The sequence below is a fragment of the Eubalaena glacialis genome, chromosome 13, assembly GCF_028564815.1.
Source record: "Eubalaena glacialis isolate mEubGla1 chromosome 13, mEubGla1.1.hap2.+ XY, whole genome shotgun sequence".
In the NCBI taxonomy this organism is placed as follows: Eukaryota; Metazoa; Chordata; class Mammalia; order Artiodactyla; family Balaenidae; genus Eubalaena; species Eubalaena glacialis.
In genome coordinates this window covers 80,860,593-80,881,959 of record NC_083728.1, presented here as the reverse complement: position 1 = coordinate 80,881,959, position 21,367 = coordinate 80,860,593, and the positions used below count along the sequence as shown (strand labels likewise).

Genomic DNA, 21,367 nt, shown 5'->3' with positions numbered 1-21,367 from the left:
AACAATGAACCAGATGGCAGCAGAGAATTTGGTGAGAGTGATTTATATCTGCTTCTATTCTGTTTGTACCACTGTCAGATTGGTCTCAATCACATTCTGCTGAACCTAGATCCCAATGCAGAGCCCATGGTGTCCCACAAGAGCTGATCTCTACCCCAGCATCTCCAACCTCATCTCCAACAACTTGCCCACCAAGCTGGAGTCAAGCTTCTCCCTCCTCAGGGCCCTAGAATTTGCTGTTGCCTCCCGGTGGTGAGCACTTCCCCCACAGCTTGCACAGCTGGACCTTCCTCACGATTTAGGGGTAAGCTCAAACATCACTTCCTCAGAGCAGTCTTCTCTTCACACTCTGTTTAAAGCTGTGTAGTACCTACCCTGACTGCCCTCGATTATATCATCCTATTTTTATGTACTTCAAAGAACTTAATATTATCTGAGTTTATCTTATTTATTATTATCTATTGCTTTAATGTCTATCTCTCCCCTACCCTCTGCACTAGAATATAAATTCCATGAGAACAAGAGACTTGTCTCTTCTTCACCACTATATCCACACTGGCCCATAGAGGCTTTCAATAACACACACACACACACACACACACACAGAGAAAATGACAGAAACAGAATTGAGATAGACCTTAATACTATCAATCTAAGACAGACTGAATAGATATAAAATACACCAGGACATTCAAGATTTTAATTATTACTGGAAAGGGAGCATATATCAATAGTTCTATTTCCTACAAACTGTGAAAGCAGTGTATTCAGTTGTCATGTTTCATTTGCAGAAACTGAATACATACTGAGATGCAGTAAATGAACACAGTAGATAGCATGAAGAAGCGATGACATAAGTGATCTTCTATGACTACAGTGCAATAAAATGATAAATTAATAACAAGTGTTTAAACATAGTATGAAGTAATATTATCCCAAATAAATATTGAGTGAAGAAAGATATTAATTATAATTACAGACCATAGAGTAAATAGTAGACACTACATATCAAAATCTCAGGATGGTGATAAAGCTATACTAAGAGGAAAATTCACATCTAAATTCTTTCATGAATAAAAAAAGACAAAACTAGGTGAAATAGTCATTTAATGCAGAAGTTTATAAATAATAACAACAAGAAAATAGGAAAAAGGAAGTGAAGATCAAGGTTGAAAATACCAGAATAGGAAACAGGGGAAAAAAAAAAAAAAGAATTGTTAATTAAGTTGAAGAGTACATTTTTTCCAAAAAATCAATAAAATAGACAAATTTCTGGCAAATCAGATTAATAAAAAATGAGAAAAACAAAAATTACAATTAAGAGACGCTATAACGATGGTAAAATAGTACTTGCAAAGAAAATTTTAAACAATACTATGTACAAGTAAATGCTAATAAATTAAGTAATTTTGAGAAATTGTAAACTTCCTGAAGATAATATAAAATTTCAAAGTAGAGTAACGAATAATTAAAACTTATCATTAAGAAATATCTCAAAAAAAAAAAAAATCCCCAAACCAAAACCGAAAACCCTACCACTAGATCAAGGTAGTTTTATGAACTAATCTGCTCAAATTTAAGGTCATAAATAAATTCCATACTGTAGAATTTATTGTAGATCACCAAAAAAGAAAGTTGACAAATTAATTTTATCATGCTAGAGTAACTATGTTTCAAAACCTGACAATGACAGTTATAGTTTTGTGCAAACAGGCTCCTTTTATTTATGAATACAGATGAAAAAAATCAAAATTGATGGCAAATCAAAGTTTTAAATTACACTAGAAATTTAAATTATATTAAGAAAATGACCTGCCATAACAGCAAATGTAAATCCTAGGAATGTAAATTAGGGAATTTAGTAATCATTAAATCATGTCGGTAAGTGAAAACAAGAATAATCACATGATCCTCTTATTAGAGATTAAAAGGACATTTGGTAAAAGCTATCATATATTCACAATTTAAAAAACTATTGGTAAGTACAATGTCAATTTCCTAATATCACATTTCACCCTTCTTGTGTATTACTAATAAACAGGTTTCAGTCAATACAAATGGAACTAAGATAGACACTGCCAGAAAGGAGGAAACAAAATCACTGCAATTTGTGGACAAAGTCACAGCAGACATAGAGAACCTAAGAAAATCTCTAATTCTGTAATGAGAATTTGCTAATTCTCTCATGAGTGAATTCAGTAAGGAAGCAAGATAAAAGCCAGAATCCCCAAAACTGCTTTCCACTATACTGGCAGAAAGTGGTTAGAAACATGCAATGAAAAAATCCTATTTGCAATAGTAAAAATAGAAAAAAAAAAATAGACAGTGGTACTGCAACAAGCAAGCATGGGGTCTACAGCTCAGTGCATAGCCGAGGGAGGGCCAGGAGCTTGGACCAGATGGAAGAGTTACTGTGGTCACTTCTCCCTGCCACCCTGGTGCATCTGTGAACCTCAGAAACTCGGTCCTGTGGCATCAAGATCATTGGAGCCATGGTCAGAAGGTGTGTCTAGCAAATACTGTATGATATCACTTATGTGTAGAATCTAAATTCGTCAAACTCATAGAAGCAGGCAGTGGTATGGTGGTTGCCAGGGGCTGGGAATAGAGGTGGAGAGGTGATGGTCAAAGGGTACAAAGTTTCAGTTGTAAAAAATAAACAGAAACCTCAATTAAGTAGAGTTGGGAGACCAGAAGGGGGAGCTCTCATGCCCTGTGATGATAGCAGAGCCCAAGAAGACTCATTTCCTGGCAAGAAAAGCCCTGGACCCTTTGTTTACTATAGCCCTCCCAACTTCCTTTTCCTCTCTATAAAAGCGTCTCCTTCCCTTGCCGTGGGGGGATTTGCACGTGGCTCACCATGGTTGCAGCCCCTGAATTACAATTCTCTGCTGATCCTGATCCCAAATAAACCCACCTTTGTTGGAGAAACATCTGGCAGTCTGTTTATTTCAGGTCAACATAAGAAAAGTTCTGGAGATCTATTATACAGCATAGTGCCTATAGCTAACAATATTGTATACTTAAAATTTGCTGAGAGGGTAGATCTTATGTTAAGTGTTCTTACCACACACAAATAACAACAACAACAACAATAATAATAAGGTAAGAGAAATCTTCAGGGGGAAATGGATATGTTTATGGCCTTGATGGTAGTGATGGTTTCACAGGTGTATAGTTATCCCCAAACTCTTTGAGTTGTGTACATTAAACATGTACAGCTTTTTCTATGTCAGTCGTAACTCAAGAAAATGGTTTTAAAAAAATAGTGCCACCAGGACACCACCCCTGAAGCACAGGAGACCCTTGTCCCCTTCAGAAGCCTGCCTTTGGGTGCCACTTGTGGGTTTTAGAGGATTCATCTGCCTGACCGCAAGAGGTCCCCGCCGGCTTCACGCCTGCCTTGTGCCTTTCTCTGCTCCCTCTGAACTTGAATGCAAGATTCTACCATTGATAGAGTCAGTCCCCATTTAGGTATCTTTTAATGAAAATATATGCTTTTCTGAGGTCTACAGTATATACATATTACACATAAACCCTGTGTGTTAGATCCTTAAGGGTAAGTAGATCGAATAAAAGAAAATAACTTTACATAAAACTTGGGAAGATTTCATTGGACATAAGAATTAATTTACTGGTGCCAGGACTTTCCTGATAATATGACCAGTGCCTTTTTCCTCTTTTTGGCTGAGGTAACTTGTCAACCCAACCCAGCCACAGACTCATCATGAAATTATTTAGAAATGATATTTAAAATTACTTTCAATTTTTTTTTTCTGATTATGAAATCAATTCAGACATTCTTCTAAAGGGTAAGTTTTTGGCATACTAAATGGATATAAGGTAACTGATATAGTGAGAGGCTGCAGCCGGCCTCGGGCATCCTGTGGCTTCTACAACAAGGGGCCACCTAGCTGCTTTGGGTGGCGGCTGCCTCTCAGAGGCTTCAGCCTGAATTCCTTTCCTCCTGGCAGCTGGCGGTTGCCATTTTGACTAGATGCTTGTGTACTCTCATGTAAAGTTTGTGCTTTATTTACCATAACAGTGGGCAAGTGTATTAGAAAATCCAATCACTTTTTTTGCCACTGAAAACAGTTGTTTTACAATGTGATTTTGTTAATTTGAGATTTCGTTAACTTTGCTGAATAATAACAGAATAGATCCTATGGCCTAATTGCAGAAATTTTGGAAAATACATACAAGGACAAAGAAAATTTACATTCACCTTTATTCCAATCCATAATAATTAGTAGCGTCAGAATTATTACATTTTCCCACTGGACAGCTACATGTAAAAGAATGAAATTAGAACACTTCCTAACACCATACACAAAAATAAACTCAAAATGGACTAAAGACCTAAATGTAAGGCCAAACACTATAAAACTCTTAGAGGAAAACATAGGCAGAACACTCTATGACATAAATCACAGCAAGATCCTATTTGACCCACCTCCTAGAGAAATGGAAATAAAAACAAAAATAAACAAATGGGACCTAATGAAACTTAAAAGCTTTTGCACAGCAAAGGAAACCATAAACAAGACGAAAAGACAACCCTCAGAATGGGAGAAAATATTTGCAAACGAAGCAACTGACAAAGGATTAATCTCCAAAATATACAAGCAGCTCATGCAGCTCAATATCAAAAAAACAAACAGCCCAATCCAAAAATGGGCAGAAGACCTAAATAGACATTTCTCCAAAGAAGATATACAGATTGCCAACAGACACATGAAAGGATGCTCAACATCATTAATCATTAGAGAAATGCAAATCAAAACTACAATGAGATATCATCTCACACCAGTCAGAATGGCCATCAGCAAAAAATCTACAAACAACAAATGCTGGAGAGGGTGCGGAGAAAAGGGAACCCTCTTGCACTATTGGTGGGAATGTAAATTGATACAGCCACTATGGAGAACAGTATGGAGGCTCCTTAAAAAACTAAAACTAGAACTACCATACGACCCAGCAATCCCACTACTGGGCATATACCCTGAGAAAACCATAATTCAAAAAGAGTCATTACCACAATGTTCATTGCGGCACTATTTACAGTAGCCAGGACATGGAAGCAACCTAAGTGTCCATCGACAGATGAATGGATAAAGAAGATGTGGCACATATATACAATGAAATATTACTCACCCATAAAAAGAAATGAAATGGAGTTATTTGTAGTGAGGTGGATGGACCTAGAGTCTGTCATACAGAGTGAAGTAAGTCAGAAAGAGAAAAACAAATACCATATGCTAACACATATATATGGAATCTAAAAAAAAAAAATGGTTCTGAAGGACCTAGGGGCAGGACAGGAATAAAGACGCAGACATAGAGAATGGACTTGAGGACACGGGGAGAGGGAAGGGTAAGCTGGGACAAAGTGAGAGAGTGGCTTTGATGTATATACACTACCAAGTGTAAAATAGATCGCTAGTGGGAAGAGCCGCATAGCACAGGGAGATCAGCTTGGTGCTTTGTATCCACCTAGAGGGGTGGGATAGGGAGGGTGGGTGGGAGACGTAAGAGGGAGGGGATATGGGGATATATGTATACATATAGCTGATTCACTTTGTTATACAGCAGAAACTAAAACAACAATGTAAAGCAATTATACTCCAATAAAGATGTTAAAAAGAAAAGAATTATTACATTTTCCCCAGTTTTTGTCCCTGTATGAATATACATGGATATATAATAGATGTAGAACAGCAATGTAATTATACTATAAATTAAATCTCTAGACTGTAAAGTGAAAATATTATTTTAAATAATTGTACAATATTCCATCTTTGTAAGTGCATTTTTCTACATCTCTGACTAATTTCATATGCAGAGTCTTAGATGTAGAATTATTTTTAATTATAGGGTTTAACATTGGAAAAGTTGTAGTTAAGTATCACCAAATAGTTTTCAGAAAAGTTTTACCATGTACATTTCTACCAGTAGTATATGAGTTTGCCCATTTTATCTTACTCTTGACAGTACTATTATCATATGTTTTATTCTTTTCCAACCTGATAGGTGAAAACTGTTATCCAATTACTATTTTAGTTTATATTCCTTAGATTTCTAGTGAGGCTGAAAATTGTTTTAATATGTTTGTTTAAAGTATCAATTGTCTGTTATTCCTTATCCCATTTTTCTATTGTCATATCTAGAGGTTTTCATATTTTTTAGAAATGCTCTTCACATATACCTTCGTCTATTAATTGCTGTATTTTTCCTATTACTTTTTGAAATATTCTTTCAACTTAATAGTTTTTATTTATGATTCTTCCATTGCTTTAATGCTTAGAAAGGCATTTCCTGCTTAGAAAATTAGCTATATGTTGACATGTAATTCCTCCATCTTTTAAAAACAGTTGAAACATATGCTGTTATATAGACTAAAGACCAATGACGCTTATGAGTATGGATAAACGAAAGAAAAACCCAAATTACCAAGGTCTGAGTAGTAAGCCTGACCAGATGCCTGCCCCATGTGCCAGGATCACTGAAATCTCAGCGGCTCTCAGACTTGAGGGAGCATCAGTCACCTGGAGGGCGTATTGAACTCCCAGAAGCCGGCCCCACCCTGGAGTTTCTGGTTCAGTGTTTCTGGGATGGGGTCCAGGAATTTGCATTTCTAACGAGTCCCAGGTGATGCTGATGTGGCTGGTTCAGGAACCACACTTTGAGACCCACTTGAGACCCACTTTGAGACACTAATGTTTTCCACGCTCCATATTTCACAAGCAGTAAAATCGCTTTGGGGATTCAAATGTTTGCTGTCAGTCTAACAGGCCTTATGATGGGCATGGCTGCTGAAAGCTATTTAGCTTCCATGAGATGATTAAGAACAGCAAACTCTGACAGAGTGGCACATTGACAAAATATTGGGGGGAGGACCATCCTGTTGGTGCCAGATTGGATGTGAGGAGAGACTCTGCCTGCTAGAATGCAAGTTATCCTTCAAAGAACAAAAGTCAAAGTCCTGGAATTTTCTAGGTCTTGGCCCCGTGCAACAAATACCTCATACGAATGAATATGATTTCTTCTGTTTCATTTGCTTTCCCTGGAAATTTTATCCACAGTCGACCTCATGGGACAGGTAATCTACAGTTCCACAGATGAAAACACTGTAGGTATTTAATAAATATTTGACTAGCTGGGGACTATATTTTCTTCCCTTTAATTTTCTTTTTCTGATTATAGAAGTAATGCATGCCCATTGTCAAGCTTTTGAAAAATACAGAAGGATGTGATCACTCATCATCCTATCACATGAAATATCACTGTCAATGTTTTGATATATTTCTTTCCAGTTCTTTTATGCATAACAGATTTGGGATCATACTGTACCTGGAGCTCTGTGTAATGTTTCTTTCCTGTGTTGCGAACATGGAATGTCAAGTATTCTGAACTGAGTCAAGAATTTTACAGATTTTTTTTTGATATGGACCATTTTTTAAAAGTCTTTATTGAATTTGTTACAATATTGCTTCTGTTTTATGTTTTGGTTTTTTGGCCCTGAGGCATGTGGGATCTTAGCTCCCCAACCACAGATCAAACCTGCACCCCCTGCATTGGAAGGTGAAGTCTTAACTACTGGACCACCAGGGAAGTCCCGAGTCAAGAATTTTAAACCGAGCTCCCTGTCCATCTCAGCCATGGCCCTGGAACCAGCACATGAAATGTCCCAAGCTAAAGCCTGGGACCTGGGCTGGGGAGGATTGGCCTCCGGATCAGAGCATGGAACAGAGATCAAGAGTCGAGGACCAAACCAGAAAAGACATGAGGCCAGAGTAAGAATTTGGGATGGAGGGACAGCGGCCAAGCATGGAGAGGTACCTGGGGAGCAGCTGCAGGTATTGTATTTCCCCAGCTGTGTCTTATCCCACCAGTGGGGGAGGAATGGACAGCTGGAAAGGATGCTGAGCAGGCCTGTGGGTGAAGTCAGGGTGGCAAGCAGGCCTTGATCTGGACCAAATCTGGGGACGGGTGCCCCAGGCACTTTTATGTTAGGATAACTTTCAGTGTCTTGGACATTGCACATAGCTGTGAGATAAACTAGCTATGAGAACGACCTGCTTGCATATGGGCAAGCGAAGGGTACTCTGGAGCACAGACAAAGACCAGGCAGCCCTGTGAGTTTCTTAGTTCTCGATCTCCAGCCCCAGATCCGTTCCCACACATCCAGCACCATCCAGTGAACAGATCCATTTGCTTAAATATTAATGTTTCATTTCTTAAGTCAGAAACTCTGAGTCAAGTCTTAATGAATGAAGTTGGATTGTGAATAAGATAAAAATGTGAGTCAAGAAGCCGACACCACTGGCTCCTCTCCTAGCTAAGGGCAGGACTCATCTCTCTCTTTCTTCAGAGGGAGAAGAGTTTAACGTAAGTGTTTTCTGGACCTAGGATAGATCAGCAGAGCTGCATGATCTCCCGTGATTCTTGTCATTTCCTTTGCCATTGTGTGCTGTCTGCAAGCTCACGGCGGAACCCAGCTGTGCACAGCACTGGAGGTCAAGGAGGAGAAAAGATGAAGGGCTGCTGTGGGGACTCAGGTGAACCTGAGATGCAGATGCTCCGCCACCCGGGAGCATTTGTTGCATTAAAGACACATTCTTGGGCACAAGTGGCCTCATGGTGTGTGGTGCGAGTGACGGGCGGGACAAAGTGACTTTGAGGACCTGCTCCTCTGCGATTGCAATGGACCTGAAGCAATGAGCATGAAAGCCCTCCCCGCCCATCCTGAGCCTGGCCCCCTCAGCCCCTCCCTCCCCTCCTCTCTACCATTAACATATAGCAAGTCCTAAGGCTGATTTCAAAAATAATTTCACAAGCCCTGCTCAACTACATCACAGCAGTAACAGCCAACACGCAGGACTTTGATGAGTGAAGGGAAAGAAGACAATAAGAATTTCACAAGTTATTATTTGCTACATAAGAGAGAGGTTCTGAACTGGCTACCAAGAAATCTGTGAGCCTCACACCCAGAGGACTGAGTATCCTGGGAGGACGGAGACTCTGGGTCGTAGCCCTCAGACCAGCCTCTTTGGAAAGGAGGCTGCATTAGTAGCCAATTACATTCCACCCTCACTGATACCAATTTCTCACAAAGAGCCAGAGGCTCAAAACTTTGGGGATGAGCGCCAACCGATAAATAGCTGTTTTTGCAGAATCCCATTTGATTTTATTTTACCCGTGGCACTGTAGACTAGAATGCCAGTAAGGAGCGAGCACTGAGAGCAGATTTAATTAGCAAGGTGAGCCTAGGGCCTGGTGGGATCACTTCTCAGAACACAGAGAACAGCCATGGTCACAGTTTTCCTCTAAGGTAGGAAGAAACCAAAGCCTAGGGAAAATGAAAGGCTGTGGCAGCAACATCGGGTCAGAAGTTGAAGCCCAATTACAGAATCATCCCCCTTTGTGGTAGCCAGTCTCCAAGGTGGTCCCCAATGACCCCTGCCTCTGGGTAATCACCGGGAGGTAGTCCTCGCCCCACTGAATGGGGATGACCTGTGTAACCAATAGGATATTGCAGAAATGATGGAGTTTGACTTCCAGTGCTAGGTCATAAAAGACATGACAGCTTCTGCCTTGCACTCTCTTGGATCATTTGTTTTTCTGGAAGCCAGCTGCCATGTCACGAGGACACTCAAGCAGCACCACGGAGAGGTCCGTGTGGCAAGGACCTGAGGCCTCCTGCCAACAGCCAGCATCACCTTGCCAGCCGCATGAGCGAGCACCTGAGAGCACATTCTCCAGCCCCAGTCAAGCCTTCAGATGATCACAGCCCCAGCCAGCATTTTGACTGCAACCTCATCAGAGACCCTGAACCAGAACCACCCAGCTAAGCTGCTATTGAATTCCTGACCCACAGAAACAGTGAGATAGTAAATATTTACTGTTTTATATCACTAGCTTTTGGTGTAACATATTATGCAGCAATAGATCACTAATATGGCCTTCCAAGTGTACCATCATGTCTGTTTCCACAGGAAAGTGATTTTGTCCCTCCCAGGAAGCCTTGTCAGTGTCTCAAATGGATGGTCTTCTCCTTTCTAGAATATCAGTAACTCCTGATATCAAAATCTCCTGCCTGGAAATTCAGAGGCAGAAACCTGCCTTTCTGCTGCTCCTCTTCTAGACCATCTTCAACCACGGCAGCAAAGTAAACACACACAAAGACACATGCAAAGTAAACACAGATGCACGTGCACACATACACCTGTGCACACACAGAGCTTTCTTTTAAACCTGAAAAATCACTCAAGTGCTGGGAATATGAGCTTTTTTTCCAGGAAGGACCAGATGCTCTGGGTGTTCTGAGTACAGTTTTCTCACACTGTCACTGAACGGGCAGACGGGGGGCAGGCAGCAGAGGAGGCTGACTATCAAGAATGGGTTGATGGTCTTTCTCCTTTGCTAGTCGTCCAAGTCTGAGCTGGGTGAGCACCAGCAGGAGAGGAAGTCACAGCCACCAGTCCACGTGGTCCCACATTCATTTAGATATTTCAGAATTGAATTTTCCCCTTTTATTCTCTTTTTCCCATCCCACTTATCACCCTGGGTGGGGGGGGGGTCTTTGGTAAGGCAAAAACACAGAGACTTCATGAGCATAGTAGCATGTCCCAATTATGCAAGAGGCGATCAATATATTATAAAAGAAATATTTCCTCATGTAGATGCTCTACTGGGAAGAATCTGGCAGATGTGAGGCCTCCACTTACGGTATAATTAAGTACCTGCAGCTCCTTCCCCTTCAGGATCGGGGCCAGGAAGAATGCTTAGAGCCTGGAAGGGCTTGCAGCATCCTTCTAGGCTAGAGTGGGCCCTGAAGGCAGAGGCAAAGGGTAGAAAGCATTCAGAGGGGGCAATACAGGAGCGCAGGGAAGAAGAGAAACCGAGAAGAGAAGCAACTCCCAGATGCTCAAACAGAGTACATCTGTATGGGCTGCAAGATGCCAGGTGGGAAAAAATGTTTCTCCATCTTCTTAACTATATGCTCACTTTTTTTTTTTTTTTTGCTGCACTGTGCGGCATGCGGGATCTTAGTTCCCCGACCAGGGATTGAACCTGTGCCCCCTGTATTGGAAGCACACAGTCTTAACCACTGGATCCCCAGGGAAGTCCCACTATGTGCTCACTTTTGATTTTGGCCAGGGTAGTCTACCCGTCTATCTTTCCACATCAAAAGGTTACCTGAGCGCTGAAATATTCTGATCATGTGGCAAGTAGGGTCATGGAGGTCCTTCTCTAGGGAGAGTCAGGGCTGATCATAACCACAGGGGGATGATGTTCTCCTGATGGGTATCAGCAGTGTGGAGGTCAGAGGCCATGTCTCACTCTCCCCTGCCCTGGATATCCTCCAGGACCAGGTCCTGTCTCTCTGGTCATCTTCAGGTATACGACTTCCCTTGTTGAGCACATCCTTGACTATAATTTCACCCACTAGCTCTGATGAATCCCAAATCTGGGTTCCCAGCCCTGGCCTCTCGCCCATGATCCATCCTTGATTTCAGCTGTGCACAGACTTTCCTTGGTGACTGACCCTCAACGTGTCCAATTTAGAATTCAACTCCACAGAGACGTCTTTTCTCCATGATCGTATTCCTGGCAGTAGTAGCCAGTTGGGAAACTTGGAGTCAGTCATCTCAACCCTTCTTTCCTCAGGCTCTAAATCCACTCTGCCAGTGGGTCCTGAGCTCTTTCCCTTTCAACCGTATCTTCCTCATGGTCAATGACTTTCCTGTGCTCATTGCCTCCACCTTTTTTCAAACTCTCATTGTGACAGGCTGGGGATGCTCTCTTTTCTTTCTTTTCTCACTTAATCCCCCACCTATTTCAAGGTTTGAAGCAAGTACCCCCATTTCCTGAAGACTTATCTGACCTCTCAAGACCACATGTGTCTCCTTTCTTGAACTTCTATTCATTTTATTTAAAAAAAAGTTATTGAGGGTCTGCTGAGTACATGGGCTAACTGCTGAGGGCACCACAACAAGGAAGTCCCTGGCTGCAAGGAGATTACAGTCTAGTAACCATCAAGCCAATTAATTACTCTTTGTTTTCTCTCTTAGTTGTGTTTCCCCAACCAAATTCTTAAATAGCCAGGACTGTGTCTTAAGCATCTTTTGTAAAACCCATAGTGACTGTTAGACTACAGGGCCAGTAACAAGTTCTTACTAAGTACTTGTTGGTTATATGCAAGATGGGTAGCAGAATAAGACTAGAGATACATGTCAACTGCAATCCTTATCTAGAGATACACAGAAGTATCTTTGGTTAAGGAAAAAAACACATCAAGAAATTAAAGAAACCACACCGTGTTTGAATGGTATTTTACATGTTTAAACAATAAATCAATTTAACTTGACAAATTAACTCAATTTTTTTTTCTTTTTTCTTCTTTTTGGGTACACTGCACAGCATGAGTGATCCCACTTCCCTGACCAGGGATTGAACCCGCGTCCCCTGCAGTGGAAGCACGGAGTCCCAACCACTGGACCTCCAGGGGAGTCCCTAATTTTTTTAAATAATTATTGATGAGTCATTCCCCAAATTCCATAGTCACAAAATAATAGTCACATTTTAAGACTAAAGAACTAATATAGAGAAATGATTTATAGCACATTAATAATTTGAAGGTATTATTTGGAATTTCCTAAGAGATTTTACAAGATAGAAATAGAAGCAAATTGAGAAGCATCAAATGCAAATTTTTAGATAAAACCATTCTGTCCTATTAAGAGTATTGCTAGGATCCAAACACACACGGCAACCATGCCATCCTCCCAGCAAGGATCTGCTGGAACCAGGGACAGAGTGGGCTCAGGTAATACCAATATGTCCTTTCTAAGTGTCCCCAGGAAAAAGTCTTTTGTGAATCAGAAGTGGAGGAATCTCATTTCTCCAAAATGTAAAACTATTTTTGATATAAGGGAAAATAGGCAGATATTTCACTCTTCCAAGCCTTAAATGAGTAGTTTTGTCTCTTTGTTCAGGGGGCCTAGTATGGATCTCAACTTAGATGTCCAGTTCAAGGAATGTATGTCACTCAAGCCCAGAAGGGAGCTTCACGTGCTGAACAGAAGCTCAAGAATTCACAGTCAAATGTTAGTCCCAGACACATGTTTACTGTCAAACTTAATTGTTCAAAAAATTCTTACTCACCTGCCAGAATATGCTGTCTATTGTGTTTCCAAGAAAACCATCGCGACCTTCTGAAGACACCAGTTTGGGGCCAAGAATTGTCATGAATTCATCAAAATCCACCTGACCATCCCCTGGAAGGAGAAGATATAAATACGAGTTGAAAAGTAGCTGAAATTGACCTACTGTACCCAATGAAATAAACATCTCCATGCTTTTCTCCATGGCATGACCTCAATCAATGAAGAGCTGAAACCATTTCTGAAAATTGGGTTTCATTCTTAAAATACCAAAAGAAATACAAGAAATTGGCAACTGTTAGTACCTCTAATACCACATATTCCTAATCATTTGTCAGTATCTGTGTCTAAATGCCCAACCAACACCTCCCACTTAAATGGCCACAACTTCACACCTGCTGTACCTGGACCCCAAATTGCCCAGCTGTACAGGAGAGAAATCACATCTTCATCCCTATCTCTTCCTTCATCCTTGTCAATCACACATAAATTTAGTCATCAAGTCTTACTGATTTCACTTCTTAAATACCTGTGGCTGCTCTACCTTTTTTGTTAATCCAATTGCTAGTCCATTTCCAAAAAGACTGTGGTGGCAAAATGCTTCCAAGAATGAATGTTCCTAGTTATAATTACAATGTTACTGGTAAAATGGTTTTTGCCCTCATACTCTCCCCTCCACACTCTCTTCCAGACAGTTGAGTTTACTTCCCCAAAGCATATGTGACCGTGCTTTTTTCCCCAAAGCCTATCTGACCGTGCATTATAAACTTCAAAGGCATCTTTGACCAAAAATAAGAAAACCACCTCAGGATGGTATTCAAGTCCCACTATTCCTTTTGACACGCTTTGCTTCCCACCTCTGCACAAAATGCCATGCTCTTTCAGAGCTCCATACCTCTGTACCTGCTGTTCCCTCCATCCGGGATGCCCTTCCCCATCTGTCTACCTGGTGATCTCTAACTTGTTCTATACAATGGAGCTTAAATATCATGTCCTCTTTTTGTATTTTTCCTGACCCTTCTCATCTCACTAGACAGAGTTGGGCACTTTTTTCTGTCCCTTCTACTAATTTAGTGTGCATCTATTTAGAACAGATCACCCTATATCTCAGCCACTAATTTGCACACCTATCTCCCACCTGGATTGTGAGCTCTGCAAGGCCAGGGACCCAGTCTGAAACTTCTTTATATCTGACACCATGGTAGGCGCTCAATATGCACTTAGAGAATGAATGACGTCTCTTGCTTGTTTGTTTTTCCTTTGCTCAGTTCAACATGCATTGGATCTTTCATACTAGAGTTGACACTGACCAAAGGTGAACTTGAGCCAAATTAGACAAAATTAGACCTTCAGGGTATTGTCTGAGCCTCAATGACTCATCAATGTGGCATTGTGCACCCTTAGGACAGCTCAGGAGGGTGTCTCCACCAAGAGCTCACCACATCTTGGCCCCAGGCAGGGAGGACAGTCCAGGTGTCTGCATACATGTTTGCCAAAGTGCAGACACATCAATCCACTCCTGGAGTGCAATCGCCTTCCAAGAGCCTTCATTGGAAACCTATTTCCAAAAGCCAAGCAGACGTCATCATCAAGACGTCAGTAATTCAGAACAGACAGTCCAGGAACAGATCCCAGTGTAGAAAAAACTTCCCAGAGGACAGGGGAAGCATGACAAGTCAGTAGGAAAGGGAAGATTAAGCCACCAAGTGGGGTGGGGCAGTCAGCGGACTACTGAGAGGAAATTGATGTATCTCTCGCCTGTCAGCAAGATGAAAGGATCCAAAATTTCACCTTGGCTGGTCATCATAAGATGGCTAATTCAAGCGACAATGAGTTAGCATCTTGCCTTTCAAATGAGCAAATACTTATAGAAAGAATACTGCTCAGTGCTGGCAGAGATGCAGATAAGAGATGGACTCTCTGACGCATCTCTGGTATATTCATCCAGATATTGACTAGCAGTATTCAAGATGCTGTAACATTCTGGTTCTTTTGTACCTAACAACTTCACTTTTAAAGAAAAAGACAAAGCAAGGAAATGATCTTAAATGCAGACCAAGATGTTTGCCCAAAGATAAGTCATCCAGCGTTTGTGAAAGTGGAAAGTTGGAAGCTGGAGGAAGATGAGAATGGCCCAGTCTCGCTGGCCTTCATACTGAGCGAGAACCATGAGGCTCCCAGTCTCGGTCAACCACACTTGTTATATACACGCGCTAACCCCCAGCTCACCCCAAGCCACGCCCACTAGTCAAAGCTGGTTCTGGATGGCCAAAAAGTCTCAGGCCAGAGGGTGCATTCTCAAGAGAGAGAGCATCACCTTCCGTGAGATGGAAAGTGATTCTCAGGGGACCAACAATAACTTAGATATTATGGTTTGTGGCCCTCCTAACGTCACAGTGTATAAACAGATATACATACAGTATATCTGTGCAATTATAATAAAATGCCATGGGGTTAGGGCAACTAGGGAAACAAGTTTCTTAAAAGGCACCTGAGCGGGGGAGTGACAGATCAAGAAGGAGGGACAGGACAAGAGGAGGAAGAAGAGGAGGAAGAGGAAGTAGTTCAAGAAACACTGGACTAGATAACGTCCCAGGTACTATGGTTCTCCTTCCGGGGCCCTCTCTCTGGGATGTTGGTCTATTAGCAGTGGGCCTCATCCCAAGTGTCTGTCACCCAGGGCGAGGTCCAACAGTTCATAAAAGTTTAGAAGCTCGAGGGTGTGGATCATTTTTTTTTTACAAAGACCTCATGAGTAGAGAACGGACTTGAGGACACGGGGAGGGGGAAGGGTAAGCTGGGACGAAGTGAGAGAGTAGCATTGACATATATACACTACCAAATGTAAAATGGATGGCTAGTGGGAAGCAGCCGCATAGCACAGGGAGATCAACTCGGTGCTTTGTGACCACCTAGAGGGGTGGGATAGGGAGGGTGGGAGGAAGATGCAAGAGGGAGGGGATATGGGGATATATGTATACATATAGCTGATTCACTTTGTTATACAGGAGAAACTAACACAACATTGTAAAGCAATTATACTCCAATAAAGGTGTAAAAAAAAAAAAGAGACCTCATGAGACCTTAACAAAAATATGTCCACCAGCTGGGCCACACCAGCTCCTGCCCATAGTGTAGTAGGCATCACTCTCCCCTGGGAGTCGAATGGGATGGGGTTGGGGGCCCACAGGATGTAGCAAAACACCTGTTTCTCAGCATGAGGCTGTCTTTAAACAATCTACCTTCCAGGTAGGAGGAGAGAGACCACCCACCTCTCCAAAACCTCCCCCGCCACCCCTGGTGATGGGAGAGTAGCGTGTGGAACTGGTGCATTTCAAGGGTCCACACGGAACTCTGGTCAAAGTCATCAGGGAGCGCTCACGGATGGTGCCCTTGGCTGAGAACAGCAAACCCAAAGCTGACAAGTGGAAATGATGCTTCAAACTACATCCTGGCCTCAGGGAAGGGAGCAGCTTATTCACTCCTCAGATCCTTGGCCAGAGGGGAAGTGCTTGGGTTGGGGGGCAGTGCTCAGGACCCCATGGCAGTGCCAGCTGTAGCGCTGGTGCACAGGTGGCTTGGTAGAGCCTTTCTGCTACTTGGAGGAGAGGTCTGGCTCACAGGAGGATTTGCTTCTAGCTGTTAAGCAGATGACATTTGGAACTTCAGGTTTGTTTTTGTCAAAATGTGATTCTCCCCCAACCCCCCTTTTTTTAAACTATCATTGAGACAAGGGAGATTCCTGCAGGCCCATAGTTGAAGAAATAATCAGGGTGGGACCCCCTCACCTATCTCTATCTCTCTTGGGATCTTCTCAGCTCTGGCTCCTGAGTATGTGTGTACATTGCACATTTTCTGCAGACCTTCAGTACACAAAGACTCCTCCTTTCACATACACAGCTCGACATCAGACCTGCCAGCAGTACAAGGTTCTATTCAGATGTAGACTGAGGAAAAGCTGCCTTCAGCAGATCCTAGTTTGAAGGACAAATAGGACTGGGAACACCCCACAAGCTATCAATGCTGTTCCCAGAAGTCTGGCCCCCATGTCCTCACCCTCTCCCTGCATCCGTTCCAGGAGAACTGAGATGAATACAATCTCAGAGAGCAGTTTCTCCCTAAGTCCCTTGAACAGAGACTAGCCCCAGGCCGAGGCAAGGTCTGGAAAGTCTGATGATGATCTTGACATCTAACATACTAAGCAGTCACCATGCCATGGCATCATTTAAAGAAATCGCCACACCATAGTTCACTTAAGGCTGCCAGCGGCCCATTTTACAGATGAGAAAACTGAAGCACAGAGAGGTTCAGTAACTTGCAGAAGCTCACACAGGGGAGCAGAGCTGGGATTCCAAACCCAGCAGTCTGCCTATGCTTTTGCTGTCTCTCAGGAGGCCGGGCGATGTGTGGCTCTGTTGGAACGCTTTTCCCTCTGACCCCAGCGTTCCCTGGCTGGGGAGTGCTATGGCTGCCTGGCACACAGAGGCAAACTGAAATCTAAGTTGCTCTTTTGGGTCTCAGGTCAGCTGCTGGAGGTCTTTCTTAAGCATTTAAAAGAGTGACAATAAGTAATAGGAAATACTGATTTAACATTTGCGATATGCCAGACACTGAACTCAAGGCCTTACATGTATTATTGTTTGATTCTATCCCAACACTATGAATAGGTTCTGCCCTTCCACATTTTGCCCTTGAGAAAATTTCGGCAAGAAGAGGTTAAAAGGAACTAGGTCAAGGCCGGGCAGCTAGTAGGCACCAGCAAAGGGATCAGCTTGGAACCCCTGATGCTAACCCCCGCGTTGCAAAGCCTCCCTCTGTGTCAGAGGCCCCAGCATAATTCCTAGCCCAGGAATTATTTAACTCTCTTCAAAGTTTGAGAGTTTAATATGTTTTCCTATCTGGGCCTTCGGGAAGAAATTTAGTAGGAATTTGGGAGGATGGCCTTTAGGGGCATTAATGCAAATGACCACTGCCTGAAAGCTATTTGTTCCCCAAATTGCCATTCTGCCTGCAGTGAGGGTCTCAGTAATTCTCCTTGGATGGTCAATACTCTGAGGACCCAGGCCTCTCACATACAACCCTCCAGGCATCCTCTTCCACCAAAAAGAATTGGTCTGACGAATGAGGCCTGTGCAGGCCTAGCAGCATGACATGAGGCTGGCATTCCGGATTCACAGTCCCCTAAAAACAAAGTGGATATCTTCCCAGACTCCCCAACCTTTCACAGAATGCGGCGGATTCCGAATGCAAAAACTTTATTTGGTTAAATTGTTTTACGAATCTTGAACAGGCAAGTAAGTGCAGAGTGAAAGAATGAAATTCACGCCTACGGGGCCTCGTCCCCCTCCACAAGCTTCCAAATATCATGACCCACTTAGCAAGACACGCGGGAAGCTAACCTACCCGGGACTGCGTCTGATTGCTTCCCACTGCTATGTAAGTCAGAGTAATGAACTTGAACGAGGGCAGGGAGCCGAGGGAGGGCCAGGACTGCACAACATTCGTTAAGACCAACCAGCTGAAACTTTCACCAACAGGTAAAATAACAGTAAAAATCCCTGCAAAATAAAAGGAAGGAAAGGCATATACAGAAAAAATGATGGGCTCAGAAGGGTAATGAAGAGACAGATTAGGAGGAAGAAGAAATGTCTGCCTGAGACTCCGTTCAAATCAACTGACTCAATTCCAAAAGCATGCCTACAAAGGAGCAGAGGAGCGGGCGATGTACGGTGGGGCAAGAAAGAGATGAATAGACACAGGCTTACCTTCCGGGAGGCTGCAGTCCGAAACCTGGGACAGAATCAAGTGGGAGCTGGGACTTACCTAGAAGCACTGAGCTAGGGCAGCACCAAGCTGGGAGCAAAGGCTCCAATTAGGAAATTCTCAATGGCTCGGCAGTGAGCCCTCAAGGGAGGGAAGGTTCTAACGAGCTGAAAGGGGAGATGAGGTGAGCACCCTGAACAACGTGGGGACCCCAGGAAGGATGGAGGGTGGCTGGAGCAGCAACCACCCATCCTTCACGCTGGATCGAGTGTTCCTATGGGAAGAGAACAGGACGAGATAAGCACTGCTGGTCCTCAATGCAGAGTCAGTGGAAAGGGTCCAACTGGGGAGTAAGAGCATCACCCACCACCAATGCCATCCAGTGAAATTCTTTTGCCTAATGCTTCAGCCTCTCATAAAGTGTTAGGGAATGAACTATGCCCAGATTCATCAGCTGAAGCCCTAACTCCCCCGCCCCACCGCAGTGTGACTGTATTTGGAGACAAAGACTTGGAGGAGGTAATTAAGGTTAAATGAGGTCATAAGGGTGGGGCCCTAATCCAATAGGACTGGTGTCCTTATAAGGAGCGGAAGAGACACCGGAGTGCAAGCACAGAGGAAAGACCATGTGAGGACACAGCGAGAGGGTGGCCATCTGCAAGCCAAAGAGTGAGCTCCCACCAGAAAACAACCCTGCCAGGACCTTGATCTTGGATTTCCAGCCCCTGGAACTGAGAGAAATAAATTTCTGTTGTTTAAGCCACCCAGGCTGTGCCGTTTTGTTACCGCAGCCCGAGCTGACTAACACATCAAGGGAGGGAAGAACAATGGGCTCTTGGGAAACTTGGCGCTTTTTGCACTGTTCCTGTGAGTTAGAGCCTAAAATTGAGACTTATGGGACTTCCTTGGTGGTCCAGTGGTTAAGACTTCACGCTCCCGATGCAGGGGGCAAGGGTTGGATCTCTGGTCAGGGAACTAAGATACCGCATGCCACATGGCACAGCCAAAAAAAAATAATAAAAAAAATTTTTAATAAAAGAAAGTAAAATAGAGACTTAAGAGTGCCATTTTGACATCCTGTTACAGTCTATGTAAGAGGCAGGAGAAAGGCACTGGAAAGGAAGAGTTTGAGAGGAGAACCAAGCATGAGAGGGGTGTCCTAGATAACAGGGGAGACCAAGATTCAGTAAGGGGCTGGCAGTTAGCCTCCAGTAGTGTTGAATGCCACAGGGGACCCAGTAGGATGAAGGCTGAGAAAGGGACATTGTAAGGATGATGACTGGACCTGGGTTGGGGTGGGGGGGCGCCAAAACCAAGCCCTTGTCCCAACAGCAGCACCTGAATTTTTACAGAAAAGGGGCTCAGGAGCAGCACCTTGGTTGGAAGGGGTCTACAGCTCTTTGGGTGGGATACATATTAGAGGGGTCACACCCTGGATCACTGGGCTATGTATTGGAGGCATCTCAAGACACACCCCCGAGTTCAATGGCTCACTAAGAGATTCCCAGGACTCAGCATATAGTCCTATTCACAGCTATGATTTATTACCATGAGAGATTAGAAAGCACAATTATCAAAGAGAAAAGGTGACTGGGGTGAAGTCTGGAGGAAACCAGGCACAAGCTTCCAGAATTCTCTCCCAGTGGAGTCAAGAGGACATGCTTAATTCCGCCAGCAATGACCAGTGGCAACACAGGCGAAATCCTGTCCAGCAGGAGAGCTCATTAGAGTCCCGTTGTCCCAGGGATTTATTGGGGGTTGGTCAGGTAGGCAATCTGTCCCTGGCATGGACTAAAAGTCAAGACTCCCAGAAGGAAAGCAGGTGCTTAAACATAAACCATATTGTACGTACAATGGTTTAGGTACAGTGAGCCACTTGTTTCTTTTAGGAATGATGGGGACCCTCCCCAAATCCAATCTCCCAGACACCAGCAGAGGGCTAACCTTGCAAGCAGGACTTTCAAAGGATAGCCTGTTGTGTTAACTCTTTTCTGCACACACCTGTACCTTCATTCTACATGAGTCATCGAGCCAAGACCACAGAAATCTGGGGAGATCAACATTTACACCTAGAACAGGAATAGATGCACGGCTTCTCATGGTTCAGAGTCCCTAATAATAGACCTCGCAGTGGCTGGTGACACAAGGGACGGTCTTCCTAGATCCGAGAGGCTTGACTCTGTGCGGCAACCCGGCTTGGCCATTCTTCTGAAAGGACTAGCACAGGCTCTCCAACCTCTGCTCTGCTCACAGAACTTTACATACATCAAGTCTTCCTAGTTCCTGAACCGCCCCATCCTCACCCTGTCGGTCAAAGCATCACCAAGGCCCAGACAACCCCAAGCAGTGCACCTGCCTTCAGCATCCCAGGAAGCCTGTTTTCCATGAGAGCTGAACATGAAGCAGAGTTTTTACATCTATTCTATAACCCAGAGTAA

General features: G+C 43.4%; 1 protein-coding gene across 3 annotated transcripts in view; it reads right to left on the bottom strand.

The window, feature by feature from the left end:
• CALN1 (calneuron 1) overlaps positions 1-21,367 on the bottom strand; it is a 440,912-nt gene that overhangs the window by 153,864 nt on the left and 265,681 nt on the right. For all 3 annotated transcript variants that reach the window (XM_061209354.1, XM_061209355.1, XM_061209356.1), the window contains one exon: positions 13,168-13,280. In XM_061209354.1, coding sequence (XP_061065337.1) covers positions 13,168-13,280 — 113 coding nt within the window. The remainder of the gene's footprint in view (positions 1-13,167; positions 13,281-21,367) is intronic.